The 23,509-nt window shown below is 39.6% G+C and overlaps 1 protein-coding gene across 3 annotated transcripts in view; it reads left to right on the forward strand.

Annotated features, from left to right (window-relative positions):
* Positions 1-23,509, forward strand: part of FAM114A1 (family with sequence similarity 114 member A1) — a 36,331-nt gene that overhangs the window by 8,220 nt on the left and 4,602 nt on the right. For 2 of the 3 annotated variants that reach the window (XM_062642498.1, XM_062642497.1), the window contains exons 4-12: positions 4,991-5,104; positions 5,265-5,371; positions 6,395-6,529; positions 8,131-8,283; positions 9,728-9,851; positions 17,634-17,719; positions 18,876-19,043; positions 20,263-20,402; positions 21,643-21,715. In XM_062642498.1, coding sequence (XP_062498482.1) covers positions 4,991-5,104; positions 5,265-5,371; positions 6,395-6,529; positions 8,131-8,283; positions 9,728-9,851; positions 17,634-17,719; positions 18,876-19,043; positions 20,263-20,402; positions 21,643-21,715 — 1,100 coding nt within the window. The remainder of the gene's footprint in view (positions 1-4,990; positions 5,105-5,264; positions 5,372-6,394; positions 6,530-8,130; positions 8,284-9,727; positions 9,852-17,633; positions 17,720-18,875; positions 19,044-20,262; positions 20,403-21,642; positions 21,716-23,509) is intronic. The other variant, XM_062642499.1, reaches the window with a different exon arrangement.

Raw genomic sequence — 23,509 nt, forward strand, 5'->3', positions numbered from 1 at the left:
ATTTTTACTGCATGGCTGTACTTTGTTTAGCATAGCTGATTTTAGTTTCTAATAATAAGTTAGTTTCCGTATAATTTGTATCTTATTTCTCTTTAGCTAACTGCACATACAGCCAATGATTGTTCTGGAGATGGTTTTGGATTCTAAAGAAAAGATTTGTTGTCTTTGAACTGATTTTGACATTACTTGGATCAAGGTCCCAGCCACAAGGCAGATGTGATACTCCCCTACACAACAGAATCTGTAATGCCTTTGAATTAGTGGTAGTCACTGCCTGAACCATGCCTAGTGTCTAACACTAGATGTCACACTAAGAAAGTTATTGAATCTGTCTCATTAATGAGGTGAAGTTTTCTTTTGTTTTTAAAAGGTACAAGAAGTCCGGTTTCCCTCCTTGTGGAACCACAGTAGAGTAGATCCACTGAAATAGTTGCTGGGATGATGAGACGGGAGAAACAGCGTCACTACGATCTGGAGACACAAGTTCTTGTACTTACCATTACCATTTTACTCTTTTTCTTTTAAACTGAATCTTTTAGTAAATCGGCAATTATACCATCCAGTCTTTTAGTAAGAGTGTTGATAAAACTCTGCTCTAACAGTGGGTTACCATTACAGCTAAGCCAATCTAATGGGTAGCAGCCACTGAAATGTGCAGTCCTGCATTCTTTTCCTGGCATATTTCTTCCTCCTTCCTGTGCCATCATTCATGCTTCTCTGAGCTCCTGGTAATCCAGTCAGGAAGCTAAACTGACATAAGAATAACTCTAGAGGAAAGAAAAATCCATTTTCTGCCTCTTCAGTTCATTGAAATAACTCACTAGATAAGTGCCAGGGCAAGCAGAAGGGATAAAAATGGAAAATGGGAGGAACAGCGCCAAGCACCACCACCAAGAAGCCATTAGGTCATCTTAGCTTTAACAGCAAACCTTTTATCCCCAGGTGATAAAAAAAGTGAGGAATAATGTATTCTCACTCTGTACTTGAAGCTTGTCACTTCCATTTTTTAAAACAGCATGTATACTTGTAGCAATAGTACAATTATATACAATAGTCTATTGCTATTATTAAAACGTTTACCACTGCATTAAGGAGATCTGAAACTAGTCTTGTTTACTAGCTGAATTGGAGTTACTCCTGATTTACAGACTGGATAACATATGAATAATCAGAATCTAGTCTTTGGTTTTGTTTTAACTACAAGGAAAAGAATTTTTCTAAAGCAAAGCCTTGGAGTGAATACTCCAATACTACCAATAGGGTAGCCTCAAAGTGAGCATAATGGTGTCCCACTTTTTAGTGTACAAAACTAGAACACAGCTGGCTTTTCCACGTATGTATGCTTCATATGGTGGAGTGACTCCCCCCACCAGCCATCTTTCACGTTCATCGGTTTCTCAGTGTCAGATGCTAATTTAAGGCCTCAATCTTCATCTTTAGCTCAAACCAGCTGAAGCTTCATTCATATTACTTGACTGAAGTTTGATCACTTGCTCATCAGAAGTGCCCTTGTGGTGCAAGACAGCTTGTGAAGACTGTGTGGTAGCCAGGGACAAAATCTCAAAGTATTCTTCTCCATCTCTACCATAGAAGCAGGGCGTCCAATAGCCTGGGAGTACTGGATTGACAAGGGACAGCAATTCCTTCTGAGAATGGTTTAGATTTCAGACATGCTGAACTGCCTCCAAGGTGTCTGTTGGCCTCTTTCAGCTCTGCAGGGAATCCAAAGCTACTAAGCTGGAAGGTGGAAGATAAAAGAGCCTAAAGTAGGATGTATCTGACTAAAGCATTTGTGAGTGCTGTAATCTGGCCTTGGGCAGATCAGGCAAACTCAAAGGCAGGCCACATTTTTAGGCACTGCTTGTAAAATCTTCCCTTTCAAGTGAAAGATTCCAACCAGCAAGGTGAGCAACATCATTCTGCTGAAATCACCAGCCAATAGAAGGAAAAGAAATCATGTAGGCAAGAAAAAGCAGCAACACAGGGAAAAAGGCATGCTTTCTTGAAAAAGTATGCAGGTAATATCCACTGCATAGCTCTTCTGTCCCTGCTGCCACTAATGAGTAAATGGAGGTGTTGGAGGTGTTCCTAAGTCTACAATATCAGCTCTGTTGTGTCACCCAGTGTAACAAAACCAGTGCACTTTCTTCTCTAAAATGTAGCCTCATCTCCCATAATCTCTTTTATTTCTGTGCCTTTTAAAATTACAAATAATAATTTTAATTTCTAAAGCAACATGAGCTTCTGCTGTGTTTGTGCATGTACGTGTATTTAACACTGCTGATATGCTTCAGTTGTGGTCTTCTGATCTCATCCAGTTTTGTTGTTGTTGTCAAACATATGTGCCATCCGGCTTACTCCAGCAAAACTAGTCCTAGTTGACCTGAGGTATTTTCTTATCATTATCATTATGATTCTAGTGCATGTAACCACAGCCCTGAAAATGCTACCTATTGTAAGTCTGTAAATATCAATACAGCAGCTGTGTGCCTCCTTTTCTTGGAAGTATGAGATTGCCTGTAGAACTATGAGAACCAAATTACAGAATATTTAAAAAAAAAAAAAAACCAAACATTTTTAGGTACCGGAAAAAAAAGGGAAATTAATCTGAAAAATCCATAACTTTCATACACAGTTAAAAACAAATTTATGCTTAATGTTCATAGTTACTTTTTTTGTATAATTACAGGACAGTAGTATTTTATTAGCAAGTCAAGACCTCAAGAAAAATTAAGTCAATGGAAAGAATAGAACTTTTTTGCTCATTTAAAAAGTTGTGAGCAAGAGAAATAGAAAGGAATGTGGTATGGAGCATCTATTACATGAGTTTAAAAGCACAATTAATAATTATTTGAGTCTCAAGAATATGTAGAGTAAATAAATGGCTCGAGCTATTCATACTAATATTTTTGCTTAATCAATTAAAATGTGCAGAAGATTGGGATTAGATAAAGTAGTACTCTGCTCTCCAGTATCTGCATTGGAACATATTTTGCAAAAGGCCAGAAGTTATCCAGCAAAGAGTTAAATCGCTGTGGTACATAACCTGGTATGTCCTGTACAATTGAACAGACTGCTACATTTTGTCAGACATGAGATAATGTAGACAAAGGTCATATTTTCTTTAAACAGGTAAAAGTATTCACCTGCCTAGTCTTTCTGTTTCACTGTAAAACATCAGGACCCCATTTCTGCTGTACAGAAAATTACTTGTTTCTGCTTGTGTGTTCCTTAGGGGACATCTTCTTTGTTCTTTGTATTTACCTCCAGATACCCCAGTTTTCTTGTATGTGATCTTTCAGTAGTGTTGCTTCACATATGTTTTCTAGAGTATATTTAATACTGAATTCGCAGATCACCTGATGTGCAATCCATCTGGAAATCATATAATCATAAACCTGAGCTTTCCTTCCTCCTACTCCATTTTAAATCGTTTTGCTGCATTTCTCTTTGATCAGATGTTCAAAAGCATATTTGTATGTTTATGTGTATGTTTATTAGAACACTGCAGAGCACTGGCAAATGATAGCTTATTTTGCTGTAGTTAATATAACTCAGAAAAATGCTTTGAACTTTCCTAACAGAAAGTGCCCCCAGTTATGGGAAAGTATGGACAACATTTAATTAATTGCTGTGCTTGACTTTGTGCCTTAGATGTCCAGGTATCTGCATAAGCATCTGCCTTAATGTCTTTTCTGAAATCATTTCTCTATTAACAGTTCAGCTGAAGGTAACAAAGCAAAGAAGTATGAAATTGTCATTAATACTTCTTACAAGTATTTAGGCAGATAGTTATTGCCCTGCTGCTAGAAGTGATAAGCTTTATGTGTGATGCAGTAATAGTGTACTGAGCAAGAAAGAATCACACAGGGTAGCTGAAGCCATTTCATTTTGTGTTGGAAAGAAATTTTGCTCACTTGGTTGGTTGTTTACTTCTTGCATCTCAGCTGATGTGCAGAAACTTACAACTAAGGAAGTTGTACTAGCTGGATCATTTGTAATGGGAGAAGCATATCAGGAGCATACTTGTAGACATACCCAGAGGCAATTTGAGGGTAGTCTTTTTTTAAGGGCAGCATTTTTCAACTACATCTGGTGCAGGTTAGGAAGTTATTGCCTCCTTTTGCAATTGCCGGCTACAGGCAATCCATCCTATCCTATAGTGGAATACTACCAGTCCAGGGGATCTGCTAGTGTAAATTAACTCTGTATAGAAAAGCAGCAAAGCAATCCTGTTCTATCAAAATTATTCAGATATATTCAGCTAGAAACCCTAATAATATATATTCTGTACATTAAACTAGACCATTTTAATAGAACAGAGACTTAGGGAGTCGCTATGTTAGGTAAGGGTCAGGTAAAATCTCTGTGGGAGATCAGCTGCCACTGGAACAATAATTCTATCTGTCATCTGACACCAGCAGTTTACGAAGTATATTAAAGTAGCAGCTTTGAGGTGAGATACTTTGGAACTTGACTTCAAGTGAGCAACTGAGAAGCTTAAATCCTGAAATAACTTTGAGGACCTGGGTCAGTATTCTGAAAACAGCTAACATAGCACCTATGCAGCAAACTGAAGAACAGATTCCTTACCTCAGCCCTGCAGTCATCCACAGACCATTAATTGTAGCTTAATTGTTCCAGAGTTCTGAAAACTAAATTAGGCCAAAACTATGTCATTAGGAGGACCAACAATTTCTGTTTAAACTGCTTGCAGTAGAATATTTAGCATTTTGAAAAGCAGAGAACTAAACTTACATGTGTCACTGAAACAAGTTTTGCATTTCAGATCAAGTGTCATCTGTAGGATATTTCAGCTTTATCATTTCTAGGCAGAAGAACAAGTGAATTATTAACCTATTAAAATATTAAGTAATGGGGTAAGTTTAATAGTTACTCTGATTGCCATCATTCATGGGGTATAAAAATACTAGGCACTGTTAGTAAAACATTTTCAAATAATATAATCTAAAATATGCTTCTGCTGCAGGTCATGGGATAACAGCAGTAAAGGAAAAAGCAGGATCTACCCTAGGAATTCATAATACAAGTTCAGCATCTTCAGAAACAGCAGAGTCTCCTGCAGCTGAAACACCAATTACACGTAAGTTCAAGTTCACTGAATTTTGACAAAACTCTTTGACATTGCCAAATTAGTGCAATTTACAGAATTTTAGTGTTTTGACCACAGGATCTAGTTTACTGTAATTTATGACTTGTAGAGTTGAAAGTATGCTGTATGCTTGCTCTTTTCCTTTTGTTAGAAGCAGAAGATACTCTGGACCAAAGCTTTTCTGAGAATATTCCTTCTTCTCCTTCATCTGGATCTCGTGGCATGTTGTCAGCTATCACTAATGCTGTTCAGAACACAGTGAGTCATTTTAGCTGGCCTCTCTGTTCTAGTTATTCTGCATCATTTTTAGGTGCAACTTCACTGTAGATCACATTGGTTAAGTTGTAGGTCTTTGTAAAAGCAGTTGTGTTGTAAGTCTGTTTAGAGTCTCTTCCATGGCAAAATAACAGAATCAAATAATAATAAAAAAACCCATACAGAACAATTAAGTTACTACTTTGTCACCAAAGTAGAAACTACTGAAAGTACAGAAGAAGTCTCAGTGAAAAATATGGTCTTCTCCTAAACTATGTCAGATTTTTCCAGTCCTTTATATATCATTTTTGTAGTTGTGGTATCATCATCTGGTTTTCTTTTACAGTTAAGTCCTTCCAGAGAGTTACCAGGAGATTTGTTATCATTTCTGAAGGCAGATCAAATAAGAAAATACTCTATTTGCTGATATTAAGGCTTTTACTAAACTCTACTGTTAGTCCCTGGCCCTTACCTTCATCTCTTTCTCTAGTGTCTCGTTTCATATTAGTCTTCACTGAAGGTGGTCTGATTGCAGACTCAGTGAGGCAAAATCTTTTGTCCATGGTTCTTCCCTTTTACACGCTCCATACATTTTCTGTGTGTTGCACTTCATCCTTTTCTGATTTTCTGTGTTGCAGCTTTTGCAAAATCTTGTACCATACTGTTTCCAAATCAATTTTTGTGTCATTTTCTTCCCCAATGTTTTTGCACACATTATCACAGCAAAGGTTTTCCTCTGATCTTTCCCATATGGTGTTTCCCTTGAAATTTTAAGAGACTTTAAGCATTGGCTAAAAAAGCATAGAAGACTAACTCCCTATTGAGCATGTTTTACAAAGTGCAATTCCTTTATTAGTGCATATCCACTTCACTCTGAGTGCCTCATCACTCTAGTATCTACTAGTTAAAGCACAGAAAATCTAGGGACCTGAATGTTCAAAAACAGTGTTGGCAAAAACAATACTCTTACTGTTCATATTAGCATAAAGTGGAAAGAAAATAACCACATTGTGTTATTTTGTACAGGGGAAAAGTGTTTTATCTGGAGGTTTAGATGCTTTGGAATTCATTGGGAAGACAACCATGAATGTCCTTGCAGAAAGCGATCCTGGATTTAAGAGAACCAAAACACTGATGGCAAGAACAGTTTCTCTTTCTCAGGTTGGATGTATTTAAATGCAGCTCTGTCAATTCTTCTTCCGTAATTTTAGATGCCTCAGGGAGAGGCTTTATTTATTGCAGTAGATACTGGCTAAGCTTATGGAAATAAATATTATGCTTTATATTTGCTTCACTTTAGTTTTCTTCACAAAATCACAAAAGATAATGTAAAATCGTCTTTTCTGCATAATCACATGTGCAATAGCAGATTTTAATAAGACAGTATGTGTGGTGATAGATCATTACTCTCTGGAGACAGAAACAAATTGTTCATGTTTTTGTATCAGCTCTAGAGAGATATCTTCCAGCATAAAAATCAGTATAGTACTGTCCTTGGAAATGAGTAATACTGGAATATGACATATGTTTTGTTATGAATTAAAGCTGTGAAGTTATATCTTAATGTTCATCTAAACTAATAGTACCCTTACACAGGTGTGACTCATATGTTTGAAAGATGAAGGACATGATAAAAACAGAATAGAAGCATAAGTGCTGTCAGTACAAAATTATTTTAGTTCTCCAGACACTGAGAGGAGAGAGGCTGTGGAAATCAATAGACATTGAAAAAACCTGTAATTTTACTACATGTTTACTTCCTTGTAGGGAGGAGTAAGATATTTTTCTTTTAATGAGATGTTTCATCTTTAGTGTTTATCATTCTGAGTGTGGACAGACTAATGCTATTGTAGCAGGCCAAAAGCAAGTTAACTCCTGTTAAGGCCTACAGGGTTAAAATGAGCTTTTAAGGATGCCTTCCTAAACAATGTGCGTTAATTCACACATAAAATCTGAGGCAGAAAGTGACATGAATCAGTTCTCATGGGTAGCATAACACAGTGCTTCCTTCTGAGTGATTTGTACATAAACTTTGTGAGTGATCTTTTGAAGGTGGAGACTGAAAAATCTGCCATCATACATCTTTTGTAACAAATTAATAACTGAAGACAATATCTTAGAAATTCTGGATTGTGGACTAGTGTAAGTGGAAAGAGTTTACCTGCATTCATAGGCCTACATGTGATTTAAGATGCAGTTCAGATGTATTTACCAGCTTTACTGTAGCAAATTCGTACAAGAGGCCATTTCTTACTGGGACTAGAAGGCATAGGAGATCCTATTCTGTACAGTAGTCTATCCTTCCTATACACTAATAGCAGTGTATAAGAAGACCACTCTAAAACATCCCCCTTTGGTAAAAGTCATCCCTTACTAGGCCAATCTCTTTTGTCAGTCCTGCTGTCACATAAAACTGACTTTAGTATCAGCTAAAAATATTTTATAGGAAATATTTATGTAGGTGCATTATTTATGCAAGTAGGTATTTGTATTTGTAGCTGATATTGCTTTTGAGGACATAAGCAAGATTATTTGATGATTAGCAATTACCACTGGGAAAAACACATTTAGAATACTACTGAAATATTTTATTAGAGAAGTTCATCACAAAAGAAGTTAGATATTTCAGCTCTAAAATTTCACCTCTGCATGTGTGATGTAGTCCCAAATTTTATTATTTTAGATGTGCAGAACCAGAAATAAAACCTGTCATACCTACAGCACTACCCATAAAGCAACAGAAATTATGTGTATTTTTGCAGCTGTTGCGCGAAGCTAAAGAAAAAGAGAAACAGAGGAGGGCCCAGCAAGTTACAGTTGAAAGAACAGCCCATTATGGACTACTCTTTGATGAATTTCAAGGTTTGTCTCATCTTGAAGCTCTGGAAATCCTGTCAAATGAAAGTGAAGCTCAGGTACAGTATGCAGACAGCATTTTGATGTAAATCAAAATGGTTGGGAAAAAACAGATCTTCACATTAGTTTTACTCTGCAGCTGCATGTGAAATGAGCAGTAAGTTTTCCATCAACTTCAAAGAAAGTTGGATTGGTCCCACAGGCCAGTCCTTGGCTTCAGGAAATCAGTCTAAATACATCTAAAGTTTAACTCCAAGATTAACTCAAACAGCTTCCTAATTTAAAGTTATTTTTGTTAGGATCGTATTTAGTGTGTATTTGTCAGCTTGTGACATTATGTAGATGTTTTCAGAATTTGCAAGGATGTTGAAGTCATTTGCTTTTTGTGTCAAGCAGGAGTTGCAGACCTACTACACAAGTCCAATTCCCTGATAAATATTCCAAAAATCATGTACACATGCACAAAATACAGTACTGTAAGCGTGAGACCTATACTGACAGCCCAAAAGCCACAGGAGGAGTGCAAGGGACTGAAGGCACTGATAATGTCCTATGTGTTTCTAATAGCAGGGATTTAAAAATATTTTTAAGCTTTTATTTGAAAAGTTTCCATTAAAAAAAGTTCCCAATGAATCCTATAAAATGGGTGATGTTATAGGGAGGGGCCAAAAAGTCCTTCACAGTCTGAATCAGGTCTTCCAGCTTTACCTTGCATTTAACCCTGAGCATATGAGCTGGCCACATGAAGGAGCAGTAAGAAGTTAATGTAAGAAAATAGCTTCCTCCAGTCTCTCTCCTGAGCCAGTCTGCACATCTGTTAAACAAGGTCTAAAAAAAAACAACCCTTGAAACAAACCCAAAAGTAACATTCTGTATCAAAGGGGAGAAGGCATTTCTGTTGGCTTCCCTAGGCAGAGACTGTGATCATGGAATTAACACCATGTAACTGTAGTGCAAACATACAGCGATTCAAAGAATCTCTTTCCATCCCTCTTAGGCATGCATACCTATTAGATATGCAGGAGCTTGCAGGTCCCTGAGACATGCAAAGACCTGTCAATACGTTCTTCAGAACTGGTAGACTGTCAATAATTTTGGTTGCATTTTGAAGGAGGCAAGACAGTTTTCTTTTTCCAGCTCTTCCTGTGACTGCTCAGGCTAACCATGAACTCTGCCTGTTCTGTTTTTGCTTGCTGTCTTCATCCAAGCAATCCCCACGTGCTTATTGCAGTTTGCAGTTACACCATAGATTTATAGTTCAAAACAAATGTTCTGTGAGAATGTAGAGACCTGATGATCTTGCAAGGCTGGTGCAGTTTTTGTGATACTCAACAAATCTTGTTGATGAGAACTAAAAATGTGTCTGCAGTGGAAGGTTTGAGCATAGTGGAAGTTTCTGTTTCCTAGCCTGTTTTGGTATCAGGCTCCAAATTAGCACTTAAGAAATGCTCTATTTTGATGGGGAATGCTTACTTTTTCTTCCAAATGTCCTTTCATTTACAGATTCAGTCATATTTAGCAACACTTGATGGAGAGCAGTTGGAGACTGTGAAAACTGATTTAATTGCTATAAAAGAGATCTTTGTTCCAAAGGAATCAGATGATGAAGCATTGCAGGCACAGAAAGGTAATTAGAAATACAGAGACTTAACCACATGAATAATTGTTACTTCTGTATACAGTAATCTAAAATGCTACAATCCAAAATATAATTTCTGATATCTAACACTCTTCATAAGGTAGTCACTAAAATTAATATACCAGAAGTTCTGGAAGCTAATCAATGCTTCATTTTGAATTTCTGCGGTAATTGAACTGTGAGATGTAGAAAATATAACATCAGGAAGTGTTATATTATTTTGCTTTGTTGTCAGTGAAAGCAAAACAAAATTAAGGGAAAATAATAACCTTTTGGATAACTGAGTTTTTCTTACAGAATCTGTTTATGAAATTGTGTAATCAGAAAGTTTTGAAGTCTTTAGCAATGCTTTTCTGTTTAGCAACTTCATCTTCACTTTGCACCCTCCCTTGCTAGACAGGGAAAAAATTAGAGTGTAATAAAGAGACTTAATAATCATGAACTTTTTGAGGGGAAGTCACTTTGAAACATAGTGGCAACGCTGCTTTCTAGGTATTGTTTGGCAAGACATGGGGTGTGGAGTGTGAAAAATAAGTTAAGACAACAGAAGCATGCTGTAACTATGACCTAGTACACAGCATTGAAGGGAACAGGACCAGCATGACTGTCTGTAGATCAGTTTACAAAGGTTACAATAAAATCGGTTAGGAGCAAAATAGGTGTCTTAAACAGGTCAGGAATGTTGGCATTCCCCAGAACAGAAGGATAAAAAGTTAAAGTCACCATAGTTCACGTCTATAGGCCTGTGAGATCCATACCAAACCTCTTCTAGCTGATAGAAACAACCCCTTTAACCTGATTGAGGACTGGCTTATGCCATTGAACACTATGTTGCTGTGTTTCAGAAGCAAAAAGATATCTCTTCCACGTCTTCTTGATCTTCTCAGGGGTCCTTTGCCCTTAAAACCTACATTTTGCAAGATGGTGAGGTGTGGTTTCTCTAGCCTTCAGAAAAGTTAGAAAAGATAGAGATTAACTAACGGTGTTTGAAAATGTTAGATCTTATTTAGCCACTGAGCAGTATTTGAAAACAAGCTAATTACCACTTACTGCTAATTTATTACCACTTTCTCATCACCCAAGTAATGGTATTTGTGTGGTGTCAATTGCCAGTGCTATACAGTTGGGAGGAAGACCGGTACTTTTGCATTCCCGTGTTTGGAAAGGGTACCCTAGACTCTCAGAATCTCATTCAGAGATGGTAGTGCTGCTTTTAGTTGCAACTCTAAACTCTTTCAGTCCTGCAGAAGGAGAAATAACTGCAGCAATCTTCAGAGTTTTTTTGAGAAAAGGACTTAGAATCATAGAATCATAGAATAGTTAGGGTTGGAAAGGACCTTAAGATCATCTAGTTCCAACCCCCCTGCCGTGGGCAGGGACACCTTACGCTAAATCATATCACCCAAGGCTTCATCCAACCTGGTCTTGAACACTGCCAGGGATGGAGCATTCACAGCCTCCTTGGGCAACCCATAAGTGCCTCACCACCCTAACAGGAAAGAATTTCCTCCTTATATCCAATCTAAACTTCCCCTGTTTAAGTTTTAACCCGTTACCCCTTGTCCTATCACTACAGTCTCTAATGAAGAGTCCCTCCCCAGCATCCCTATAGGCCCCCTTCAGATACTGGAAGGCTGCTATGAGGTCTCCATGCAGCCTTCTCTTCTCCAGGCTGAACAGCCCCAACTTTCTCAGCCTGTCTTCATACAAGAGGTGCTCCAGTCCGCTGATCATCCTCGTGGCCCTCCTCTGGACTTGCTCCAACAGTTCCATGTCCTTTTTATGTTGAGGACACCAGAACTGCACACAATACTCCAGGTGAGGTCTCACAAGAGCAGAGTAGAGGGGCAGGATCACCTCCTTCGACCTGCTGGTCACACTCCTTTTGATGCAGCCCAGGATACGGTTGGCTTTCTGGCCTGCGAGCGCATACTGCCAGCCCATGTTCATTTTCTCATCAACCAACACCCCCAAGTCCTTCTCCACAGGGCTGCTCTGAACCTCTTCTATCCCTAGTCTGTAGCTGTGCCTGGGATTGCTCCGATCCAGGTGTAGGACCTTGCACTTGGTTAAACTTCATAAGGTTGGCATCAGCCCACCTTACAAGTGTGTCAGGGTCCCTCTGGATGGCATTCCTTCCCTCCAGCGTATCAACCGAACCACACAGCTTGGTGTCATCGGCAAACTTGCTGAGGGTGCACTCAATCCCACTGTCCATGTCACCGACAAAGATGTTGAACAAGACCGGTCCCAACACCGATCCCTGAGGGACACCACTTGTTACTGGTCTCCAGCCGGACATTGAGCCATTGACCACAACTCTTTGCATGCAGCCATCCAGCCAGTTCTTTATCCACTGAGTGGTCCATCCATCAAATTGATGTCTCTCCAATTTAGAGACAAGGATGTCGTGTGGGACAGTGTCGAACGCTTTACACAGTCCATGTAGATGACATCAGCTGCTCTACCCCTGTCCATCAGTTCTGTAGCCCCATCCTAGAAGGCCACCAAATTGGTCAGGCAGGATTTCCCCTTAGTGAAGCCATGCTGGCTGTCACCAAGCACCTTGTTGATTTTCATGTGCCTTAGCATGCCTTCCAGGAGAATCTGCTCCAAGATTTTGCCAGGCATAGAGGTGAGACTGACTGGTCTGTAATTCCCCGGGTCATCCATTTTCTCCTTCTTGAAAATGGGGGTTATATTTCCCTTTTTCCAGTCATCAGGAACTTCACCTGACTGCCATGATTTCGCAAATATGATGGCCAGCGGCTTTGCAACTTCATTTGCCGGCTCCTTCAGGACCCGTGGATGGATTTCATCAGGACCCATGGACTTGTGCACATTCAGATCAGACTTTTAAGATGGTCTTGAACCAGCTCCTCTCCTACAGTGGGCCCAAGGTCTTCATTCTCACAGTCCCTGCGTCTGCCTTCGAAGACTTGGGTGGTGCGGTCAGAGCCTTTGCCAGTGAAAACCGAGGCAAAGAAGTCATTCAGAACCTCAGCCTTCTCCAAATCCTGTGTAGCCAGTTCTCCTGAGAGCTTCCTGAAGGGGCCTACATTCTCCCTAGTCTGTTTTTTATTTGCTATGTACCTGTAGAATCCCTTCCTGTTATCTTTAATACCTCTAGCTAAGTTTAATTCTAACTGGGCCTTAGCTTTCCTAACCTGGTCCCTAGCTTCCCAGACAACATCCCTGTACTCTTCCCATGCCACCTGTCCTTGCTTCCACTTATTATAAGCCTCTTTTTTCATTTGAATTTTCCTCAGGAGCTCCTTATCCCTCCAAGGAGGTCTCCTGGCCCTCCTGCTGCACTTCCTTCTGGTTGGGATGCAACACTCCTGAGCTTGCAGCAGGTGATCCTTGAATATCAACCAACAGTCTTGGGCCCCCCTGCCCTCTAGGGCTGTATCCCATGGAACCTTCCTAAGCAGGTTCCATTTTGTCCATCACCAAAACTATTTGGTATTAAAAAAAAAATGAAGAGCAAACATGTTTTGCTGTAGAAACAACTTCAGTAGGAGAGTATGGATTTTACATCTATTTTCAGTTCATTTGGGATTTATACTTGATCATACAGCTGTGATAGAAACCTTGCCATTATTTCATTTTCTATCAGAGAATATTTTATATTCTCCATAGGATAAGAAAGTCTGTTTAAAGACTTTTTTAAAGTCTGTTTAAATCCAGGGCAGTGAGCTTGCTGCACGCTCTTCTCACTCTCCTGAGGATCGCAAATTCGAGCATCTCATGATCATTGCATCCAAGCCTGCCCTGGAGAGTCACATTTCCAACCAGCCCTTCCCTGTTCATGAGCACAAGGTCAAGCATGGCACCTCTCCTTGTCGGCTCCTCTATTACTTGCAGAAGGAAGTTGTCTTCTACACAATCAAGGAACCTCCTGGATTGCTTGTGCCGGGCCGTACCGTCCTTCCAACAGATGTCAGGGTGGTTGAAGTCACCCATGAGAACAAGGGCCTGCGAGCGTGAGGCTTTTCCTATCTGTCTATGGAGTGCTTCATCTGCAGGTTCTCCTTGATCAGGCGGTCTGTAACAGATCCCCACAGTAATGTCTCCCATAGCTATACTCCCTTTAACCCTGACCCACAAACTCTCTGTGGACTGCTCACCTGTCCCCAGACAGAGTTCCATACTCTCCAGCCTATCCCTAACACAAAGGGCAACTCCCCCTCCCCGCCTGCTAGGCCTGTCTTTTCTTAAGAGCCTGTAACCTTCCATTCCAACACTCCAGTCATAGGAGCCATCCCACCATGTTTCTGTGATGCCTATTATATCATACCCCCGTAGACATGCCCACATCTCTAATTCCTCTTGTTTGTTCCCCATGCTACAGGCATTTGTACAGAGGCATCTGAGCCAAGCTCCAGCTGAAGCCGGCTCATTGGCTGGAGCGGCTGGGATATCTCTACATTGCTCCGAGCATTTATTATAGGTTCTGGCAACTGACTGGGTGTGTTGGGATGGAATGATGCCCCCCTCCCCCAACACATCTAGTTTAAAGCCTCCTTGACCAGTCTGGCAAGCCTCCTACCAAAACTGCTCTTTCCCTTATCATCAGACCAGCTCCACCAGCCCCCACTAGATCTGGCCTACAAGCTTGGGTCTCATGTTCAAGACACCCAAACCCCTGACTATGACACCACCCTTTTAACCATTTATTAACCTGGCTAATCCTCCTAGCTTTTTTAAGGTACTCCCCTGTATCCTGGAGAATTGATGAAAAGACTATCTGAGCTCCAGAGCCCCTAACCACCTCCCCCAGGGCTCTGTAGTCTTTCTTTAGGTTCCCCAGGCTACTACTATCTATATCCCTAGCACCCACATGTATCACCAGAAGTGGGTAATAGTCCGTGGGACTTACTAGAGCAGGCAGCCTCTCTGCCACATCCCTGATCCGTGCCCCCAGTATGCAACACACCTCCCTTGAGATGGCGTCTGGCCGGCAGACAAGTGCTTCTGTCCCTTTCAGTGTAGAGTCCCCTACTGCTACGACCCACCACTTTTTCCTAGCAGCACCAGTAGAGATCTTCTTTCCCAGGGCATCAGCCGGCTGTTTCTGGCTTGAGTGCATTTCCTCATTAGCCCCCTGCAGGACAGCAAAGCGGTTCTGTGTGGGGACAGGGGATTTAGGGGGAAGCCCCTTGCTTTTGGTTGTCCTTTTCCTTCTTTTTTTTGTTTTTTTTTTTTTTTTTGTCACTAATTCCCAGCTTCCCAGGTTAACGGCCTCCTTCTTTACTTCATGAGCTAGAGGTGAAGCTCGAGGCCCCTGCACGGTTTGGGCCAGGAGCAAGCATTCCTGCTTCCTCTCAGCTTCCCTGACATCTCGCAGTCTATTAACAGCATCCCGCAGCTCAGCCACCTGCTGCAGGAGCACCTCCACCAGGGAGCACCAAGGGCAGCCCTGCCCATTGTGCACCTTTCCCTCACCAGACCGGTGCAGGCACTCTCTACACCCTGAGCTCTGCACTGCAGCCTCCCCTCTCATCGGCTCTGTCTGGGTGCCTACGCTGGCCACCCCCGGGGCAGCCAGAGCAGAGCTCCCGGACCGGGCCCTGATCATACGACGAGTGCTCACCATCCCGCTCGCCTGCCCGCCCGAGCAAACTGCCTTGCCACGCTCCTGATCGCTCGCGCTCCCTGGGGCAGGTTTTTAACCAGTCAGGGTTGGTGCCACTGCTTCAGACTTCCCCCCGTGTGAGTCAGCTGCTGGCGTCAGCTGAGCTGTCGGCTCCTGGGCAGGTCCTGTCGAGGACTTGAGGCTCCCTTGGTGGCTCTTGTCGCTGAGTTGAGGCTCCTGGACGCTGATCACCCCCCCGCTCCGGTGTTGAAGGCGTCCTCTCTCGAGCTTGGAATTTTGAGGGTTTTTTCTTTTTGCATCTTTGCTTAACAGCCAGACAGGTACTAACTAAATCAATATGAAAAGATGGAAAGGAAAAGACATTTTCTGACACAAGTAGGAGAAAGCCAAATGCATACCCTTCTCTCTAATGTTTCCTCTTTGATTATGCAACCCTTCCACATATTTTTCACTGCAGCGTCTTTTCCTTTCAGTTGTTTATGAAATAATGAGAGGAGAATATCTGAAAAAGTAGTTTTTCCTACACACCAAAAATTTCATATCTGAGGCTAAGGGAGATAGGAACCCAAGTGAGTATTAAATTGAATATGCCAGTTATCAAAAATTTGGGTAAGTTTACATTGATCTAGTGAACTTCTTACTAGTTTTCATCATGCTGCAGTTTATAAAATGATTTGGCATTGCTTTAAGACCAAGTGAATTCAATGTATCCAAGAGGTGCTGTGTTGCAAAACCTGAAAAATCATGTTGCCCAAAGTTACTGATAAGGGCAGCAATGAAACGAACTCTGTGCTTCTCTTTGGCCTGCCAGAACACAATCTTCTTGGCCTGTTCCCCTGTTGTTAAGAGGAAAGCTCAGTCTCTTGGTCATTGCAGGTGAGCAATTCTTCATGCTAAATACTAATTTATTTTCTGTCACCAAATATGTCCCTGTCCATGGCAGGAGGGTTGGAACTAGATGATCTTAAGGGCCTTTCCAACCCTAACCATTTTGTGATTCTATAGGCACTCTCTTTACAGGTAAGGGTGAGATGTCCTTTGTTCTGAGTATAGTCTGAGCATCAGATTCCACTACCTTTCCACGTGTTGCAAGGTATTGTGAATTGTAGACAGTTCTACCAAAATCCCTAAACTCCTTGGAGAGTAATGGCCTTCCACTTTTAAGCCCAGTACTGATGATTTGCATAAATCAAATCAAATTTGCATACCAGTTGGAAAAACTGGCCTACCTAATAAATAAACAAAAATAGTCAGAATACGGCAAGACATGAAATTAATTTTTGACATAGCTAGACTTTTACCAGCCTCAGTATGGGGACTTTGACCTTTTAGTGTCATCAGGCTAAAAAAATGGATTTTATATATTCCTTCAGGAAATGTTAATTAAGAATCCAAACTCAGTAACTACAGGTGAACAGAACCAACTAAATTCCCAACTTTTAGTAACTTCGAGTGTGTTAAAATATGTCAACTGTAAGTAGTCAAAGGGATATATATAATAATGATGAAATTCAAATAATGATGAAATTCAAATTCAAAATTTCATCATATAATAATGATGAAATTCAAATACTAATGATATTTATCTTTGCTCAAAAATCTTATGAAATAAAAGTGCAGATACTTTAAGGCTCATTACTCCAAAGCAGAAGAGAAAACATTCTTCATTAAAGCAAACCTCAATCTTAAAATAGAAAGAAAAGACATCTCTAGGTGTGGTTTGCAGACAGAGCAATAGAGAAAGTGTCTTCCAGTATTTCCTCTGAAACTTACTTGTGTCTGGCTCTGCTGCAGTTTTTATTCCTTGGTTTGAAAGAATAGGTTAATATCTTCAGTTACTTTGTGGGTCATGTGCTGTCAGATAACTAGGGGTCATACAGCTTCTTCTCTTCTTACCTGTTTTTGTGAAACTTAGTGGAATTTAGAATGGGGTAGAAAGAGTAGTGGAAGAGCCAGGCTAGCATATCAGGTTTTGCAGGTATCTCTCTTGCTTATTCTCTTCTTTGTTTAAGCATACGCGCACACACACCCACACGTCCCTTTCTTTCACCACAGTCAATGTTTTTCAGGTGCCAGAGTACCTGGAGAAACTATTTGACTTGATGTATTTGATCGTGTAAAATATTATAGTGATAACACCCTAACAGAAATTGTCTTGTTTTTTCTTGCAGCAGATATGGGAGAAGAGTTTGTCAGCATGCTCACTGAACTGCTCTTTGAATTGCATGTTGCTGCTACTCCTGACAAACTCAATAAGGTTAGCACCTGTTAAGTGAGCTGCCCTCTGTTTCTTCAACAAAGAGAGAAGGCTTTGTTCTCAAATCTGACACAGAGCAGTACCTAGCTCAGTGCAGACAGTTCAGAAAGAAAAGTACAGGAGGGTGGGACTAAAATGATGAATACAGAAAAGCTTTCAGAGGAGAAGAGAGATTAGTAAGGCGATACAGCCACAGTGACTAGCTAGCACAATGGGCCCTGTTAGAAAGCCTTCACCTAGGGATGTCTCAGCAGAACAGAATTCATGAGCACAGCAGATTTGGTCTTACATACTGGGAACAAAGGTCAGGTTCAGAATTATTTTTCTTGCTCATCATGTTTATTCTTCTGAGGGACTTCTCCAGACCTTCTTAGCCATAAGCAAAGTCTTGGCTTTATCCCATCTAGCTTCAATCATCTAAAAGTTAGACAGCTAGAAGCTAGTCACATCTCTAGTCACATTTGTACTATCAGGCCCCTTTAAAGGTGATTCACCTGCTTATCTTAGGCTCAAATGAATCTTTATCTCTCTAGCTGCATATATAGACTTTGGATAACTAGCTTAGGCTTAAGGCATAACATATTTTAATTTAACTTCATGTTAAAAAAGAGACATCATAAATATCCTACTAACCTTAACAGTAGCCTGAAGTTGTGTAGAACTTCAAGGCTTTTCCACTTTGATCTACTTTCATGCCTGGCAAGGCAGCTGAAGATACAGCAGTTTTCTATTTCTTTTTCCTTTAAGAATTTAGTACATCTCTCTTACCTCTCCAGTATTTTTTTTTTCTTTTTTTATACCACCTTCTTATTTTCATTGTTTTGGATAATTATTCTTATGTAAATTCCTTTGAAAGATGCCTCCTAAAGCTGAAATAGTAGTAATTTTGTTTTTAATGCCAGCTCTATGTGCTGGTTAGGAGTATCATACCTGTAGAGGGCTTATCCCTGACTGATCCGTCTTTAAACAGTCAGAAATGCTTCTCCCCACAATTTCTTAAATATACACTTAACTGAATTCCACACAGAGGCTTAATATGTTTAAACTTCTGAATGTAAAAAGGAAGTATTAAATATATTGTAAATTAATGTTCAGGACCATAATTTGATATTCCATATTTGAACTGAACTTTGGGGTTGGGTTCTTTGTTTGGCAGGCTAGGAAAAAAGCTCATGAGTGGCTAGAAGAAGCCACTTTTTCCACACCAGTAGACATAGAAGAGAAGGTAAAAGCAAAACCTGAAGAACCTGGTGAAGAAAGCGCTGAAAAAGAAGAAAAAACTGACAGTGATAAACCAGAAATAAATAAAAACAAAACTGTGGAGGTAATTAGCTTTTAGAGGATAAGTTTCATTAAGTAAATTGTTATACTTTGATAAGATTATTTTTTTATGTTTGTGTGTCAGTGTTATGCATTGTCCTTATTTTTTAAACTCATGGAAGTATTAAGAAATATTAACATATAACTACTCACTGTAAACCCAATAGAAAACTAACTTACATTAGTATTTTTACTGTTAGTCTGTTCATATAAGAAAATATCAAAGTAGCAGGTCCTCTGCTTAATGCATTGGTTTTATTTTTTCATATCTGTGCTTTTGAGTGTATGCATGTGTATGCACAACATACAGCACAGCAAGCTGAGAGATTCTGTGGCATAACGATGATAGCATATTGCATTCTTTGTCATCTCTTTGTCCCAGTGACAGTACATGGAAGAAGTTCTCTAACTATTTAAACTCTTGAGCAGTTTAAATAACAAACAGACAAACCAGAAATATTCCTCTTAAGGCTAAAAGCATTGTGTCCGTTTAGGTAATCCCTCTTGTTGATAAGATTGATTTTGACTGAATATTTTACACCAAATTACAGCAATATTAAATGTGGTTGGTATCTTTGTCAAGATTTTTTTTAATTATTCTAATAAAGAAATTATCTCTTATGTTTTCTTACAAAAAAGGCCCAAAGAAGGAGGCAGAGTTACACTGTATATATTACTGATTTTTATGTGATTGCAAATTTCCAGCTGCCATCATCTTGTGAAAGGTGTAGTGCCATACTGCTGGGTAGAATTTTCATCATTGACGATAAAAGCCACTTTCTTACTGGGAATATTATCCATTTCTACTCTGGAGAGTGATATGAGGGATGACTCAGTACTTTTCACTCCAGATGAAATTAATTATGAATTATTCTAAACTTAAGGGTTCTTTGTATTTGTTAAGACTAAGTTTAAAAGTGCTATGTTAGAAAATCTGAGAGCCTGACCTAGTTTCCATACAAATAAATGGTAGACTTGTTCTTATTAGTTTTTCAGGATGAGGATAAGGTCTGTGTTTTATAATGTGTGGATATTTAATTTTCCAGTATTGTTTGTGAGGATGACATTATAGCTGATATTACTTCACTGTGTTTGTAGCAGCATTTCCAATTGGGGCAGGGAGGGCTCCAATGTTTCAGTTTCTTTCCTATATATATATATCTATACATATAATTATCAGTGTTGTTATTACTGATTATATTATTTCCTGGTTTTAATTTAAGGAAATCTACATGCTGTCCATTGAAAGTCTGGCCGAGGTAACTGCTCGTTGCATTGAACAGCTTCATAAAGTAGCGGAATTAATTCTGCATGGGCAGGAAGTGGAAAAAACAGCTCAAGATCAAGCAAAAGTACTGACAAAGTGAGTAATACAAACATTTGCTTAAAACTCATGAAGGTCTGTTCGGTTTTTGGCACCTGGGGCACACTAAGTTCATGGATCAACAGACAGCACTGGCTTTAGGGATCCTGGTGGTACATTTTCTCATGTAATCAAGTTATGTAGGCTGTCATTTTCTGACATGGGCAACATATGTATGTTTACAAAAACATGTCTTGTTCACAGTCTGAAAGTCGTTTCTGCTCCAGCAAGTAAAAGTATGTGCTAATTTGGGTTGCATTTCCTATGCATACAGCTTGCTTTTATAGTGTACAATGCAGTCATCTTATTTGCCAATAGTTTCATTATCTACAGTTTATCTGCCAAAAAAATACAGAAAAGTCAGTCTGCAGCTCTAATCAAGACCACGTTTGTCAGCAACTTTGCAGTAAACCATGACAAAACATACGTAAATCGAAGAAGCTGGTTTATCTAGTGGGACTCAAAATTCAGATCTCAAGCTCTCTGTAGTAATCAATTCTACTGATTTCAGTGGGTTTTGACATTAAGGTGTGGTAAGCACTTGAGTTTAATAATTTACTTTAAGTAAGTAAATTATTTAAGTGTTTATCCTCAGGAATGCTAGTAACAATAGCAAAGGCCATAAGAAACACTTCAGTCTAAAACAACGTACTTGAGCAAGTATTTTTCCAAATTAGAGCTAAGGTATAGTGCACTTTGCAGGATGAGGTTCTAGGTGATGCATTTGTGATTGTTTAAAAAAACAGTGAAAGGTCTAGGAATAGAACTAGATCTCTTTGTTTGTTGATATTTTAACCACAAGGGTACTTCCTTTTTAATACATTTAGAGTAGATATTATATTGCTTAGATAGGAAACTTCCCACTGCTCTCATTGAAGTTTGATTTATTTCCAGTAGAATTTGTAGGAGTTGTATTGCTGCAATCATCAGAAAAACAGCAGTTAAACTAGAAGTTTGGACTTTAACAAATGGAAACATTGCCCTGTCAAAAAAGACCAGTGTTTGAGCCAACATGACATCAGTTTGCTGCTGTAGTCAGCCATGGATTTTTCAGCGGAGGAATATAAAAACTGTATCATGACAAAGTCTACCCCAAAATATTTAAAAACTTACTAGAAGCAAAATTGCCCTAACATTCTTGGCTTCTAAGATGAAGCGTGTGCCTGGGACAGTCATAGGGGTTTTATCCATTAACTGGACAAGGATGTATTTTTATATTAGTCTCTCTTTTTTAAACCAGCTTAACAAATGCCATGTGCAATGAAGTTTCATCTTTATCCAAGAAGTTTTCTGATTCTGTAACAACAGCTGGGGTAAGATAAAAGCAATTTTTTGTAGCATTTGGGCTTTTTTTAAGCATAATTCACTTCTTGAAACAGAAATTGTTACCTGGGTCTGGTGGCTTTACCTGAGGTCCAGCAAAATGGGCACTTCACACAGTATCACAGTATCACAGTATGCTAGAGATTGAAAGGGACCTCGAAAGATAATCTAGTCCAATCGCCCTGCCAGAGCAGGAACACCTAGATAATGTTACACAGGAATGTGTCCAGGCGGGTTTTGAATGTCTCCAGGGAAGGAGACTCCACAACCTCCCTGGGCAGCCTGTTTCAGTGTTCTGTCACTCTCACTGAGAAGAAGTTTCTTCTCAAGTTTAAGTGGAACCTCTTGTGTTCCAGTTTGTACACTTCTTTCCTCAGATCAAGAGCGCAGAGCATTTTTACAGCAAATTCCCAGTTGCAGAGAGTTTATAAGCCTCAATAGACTGCAGTGTGTCCCCTGCCTTCTAAAAACTTTCTCATTTTTCCCTATTACCACTCAGAAACTCTTACCTTCTTGTACTGAAAGGGCCCCACATTTGAAGTCCCACAGCTTGATGATATTTTGTTTTCCTACTCAGCCTATCCTTTTTGAATACATTTGTGTAAAAGTCAGTAACAGATTCCAGCACCTTAAGATGGCTTCATTAGCCTTTGCTAATTCCCTTGTACTAGGGCCACTTGTTTTCAAATGGTTTAAGAGATTAGAAAATCTCTTTGGTTGCCTATCTTAAAAAAAACAAAACCAAAACCAAACCACTCCATCTTATATGTCAAGATACTTCATTTAGGAACATCCATTTATCTGTGAACAGCTTTGCTAGAAATAGTATCCTGCCTTTCAAGACGTTTCAAAGATGAGTGACAGATATCTGACTATTTTAGCAGGATCCAGAGGGAAAAACTGTGCTGTTGCTGAAATTGTTCTGTAAACATCAGAGAAAAACAAACTCTGGCTCTTCTGATTACTCCATGAAAATGTGAAAGTACATCAAAGGAAATGTTCCCAGTTCTCCCATAAACTCTTCCAGCACATCTCTGAGCATTTTTTTGGAGTTATTTGTGGCAAATATGATTTATTGGGTTGCTTTTATTCTGAATAATTTACATGCATTCCCATTACTCTGGAAGAAACTGCTTATTTTGCATTTTAGGATTGTATTTTAGCATATCTTTGTGTGACAGCTGCAATAAGTACATGCACAGACAAATAAAAATAAATTGCTCATGAAATATTAAGCTGGTCTAGCTCAGAAAATTGGAACCTAAAGCTTTTGCTAGAATTGCACTGGGGTTTGTTCTTGTCAACCCTGTACTGAATTTTCAGTTTTAGGACCAGATTGGTTTTGTGGACATTTGTGTGGACACGAAAAAGATTGAGCACAAAGACATTTTCCACTGCTAAAATAGTCTCTAGAAGATACTTTTAGAAGGGCAGTCTGATGATCTTCATGTGCTGTCCCATCCCTGTAAGCTTTTGGAGGAAGATGTGGGCCTTCTGCTCATCAGGATCAGTAAGAAAGCAAAGAGCACCTGTCACACTGTAGGACTGTAGAAAACCCACATCTTCCTGCATGTCCCAGGGTTTTGATTTCCTCCTTAGCCTGCCAGCAGCACCCAGGTTTGCAAACACTTTCCAGTATCCTGCAAAGTGCAGTGACTCGTGGGAAACTGAGAAATGGCTTAGAATGGGAAATGCTATTTTTTTCAAACATAATGCCATCCTTATGGCTGTGTAATAGAGGCAGTAGCTGTAGTGGTGGTTGTACACATAATCTATAATGTTGG

Source organism: Pezoporus occidentalis, unplaced genomic scaffold, assembly GCF_034315485.1.
Source record: "Pezoporus occidentalis ecotype Australia unplaced genomic scaffold, CSIRO_AGI_Poc_V1 ctg71, whole genome shotgun sequence".
NCBI classification, from domain to species: Eukaryota; Metazoa; Chordata; class Aves; order Psittaciformes; family Psittacidae; genus Pezoporus; species Pezoporus occidentalis.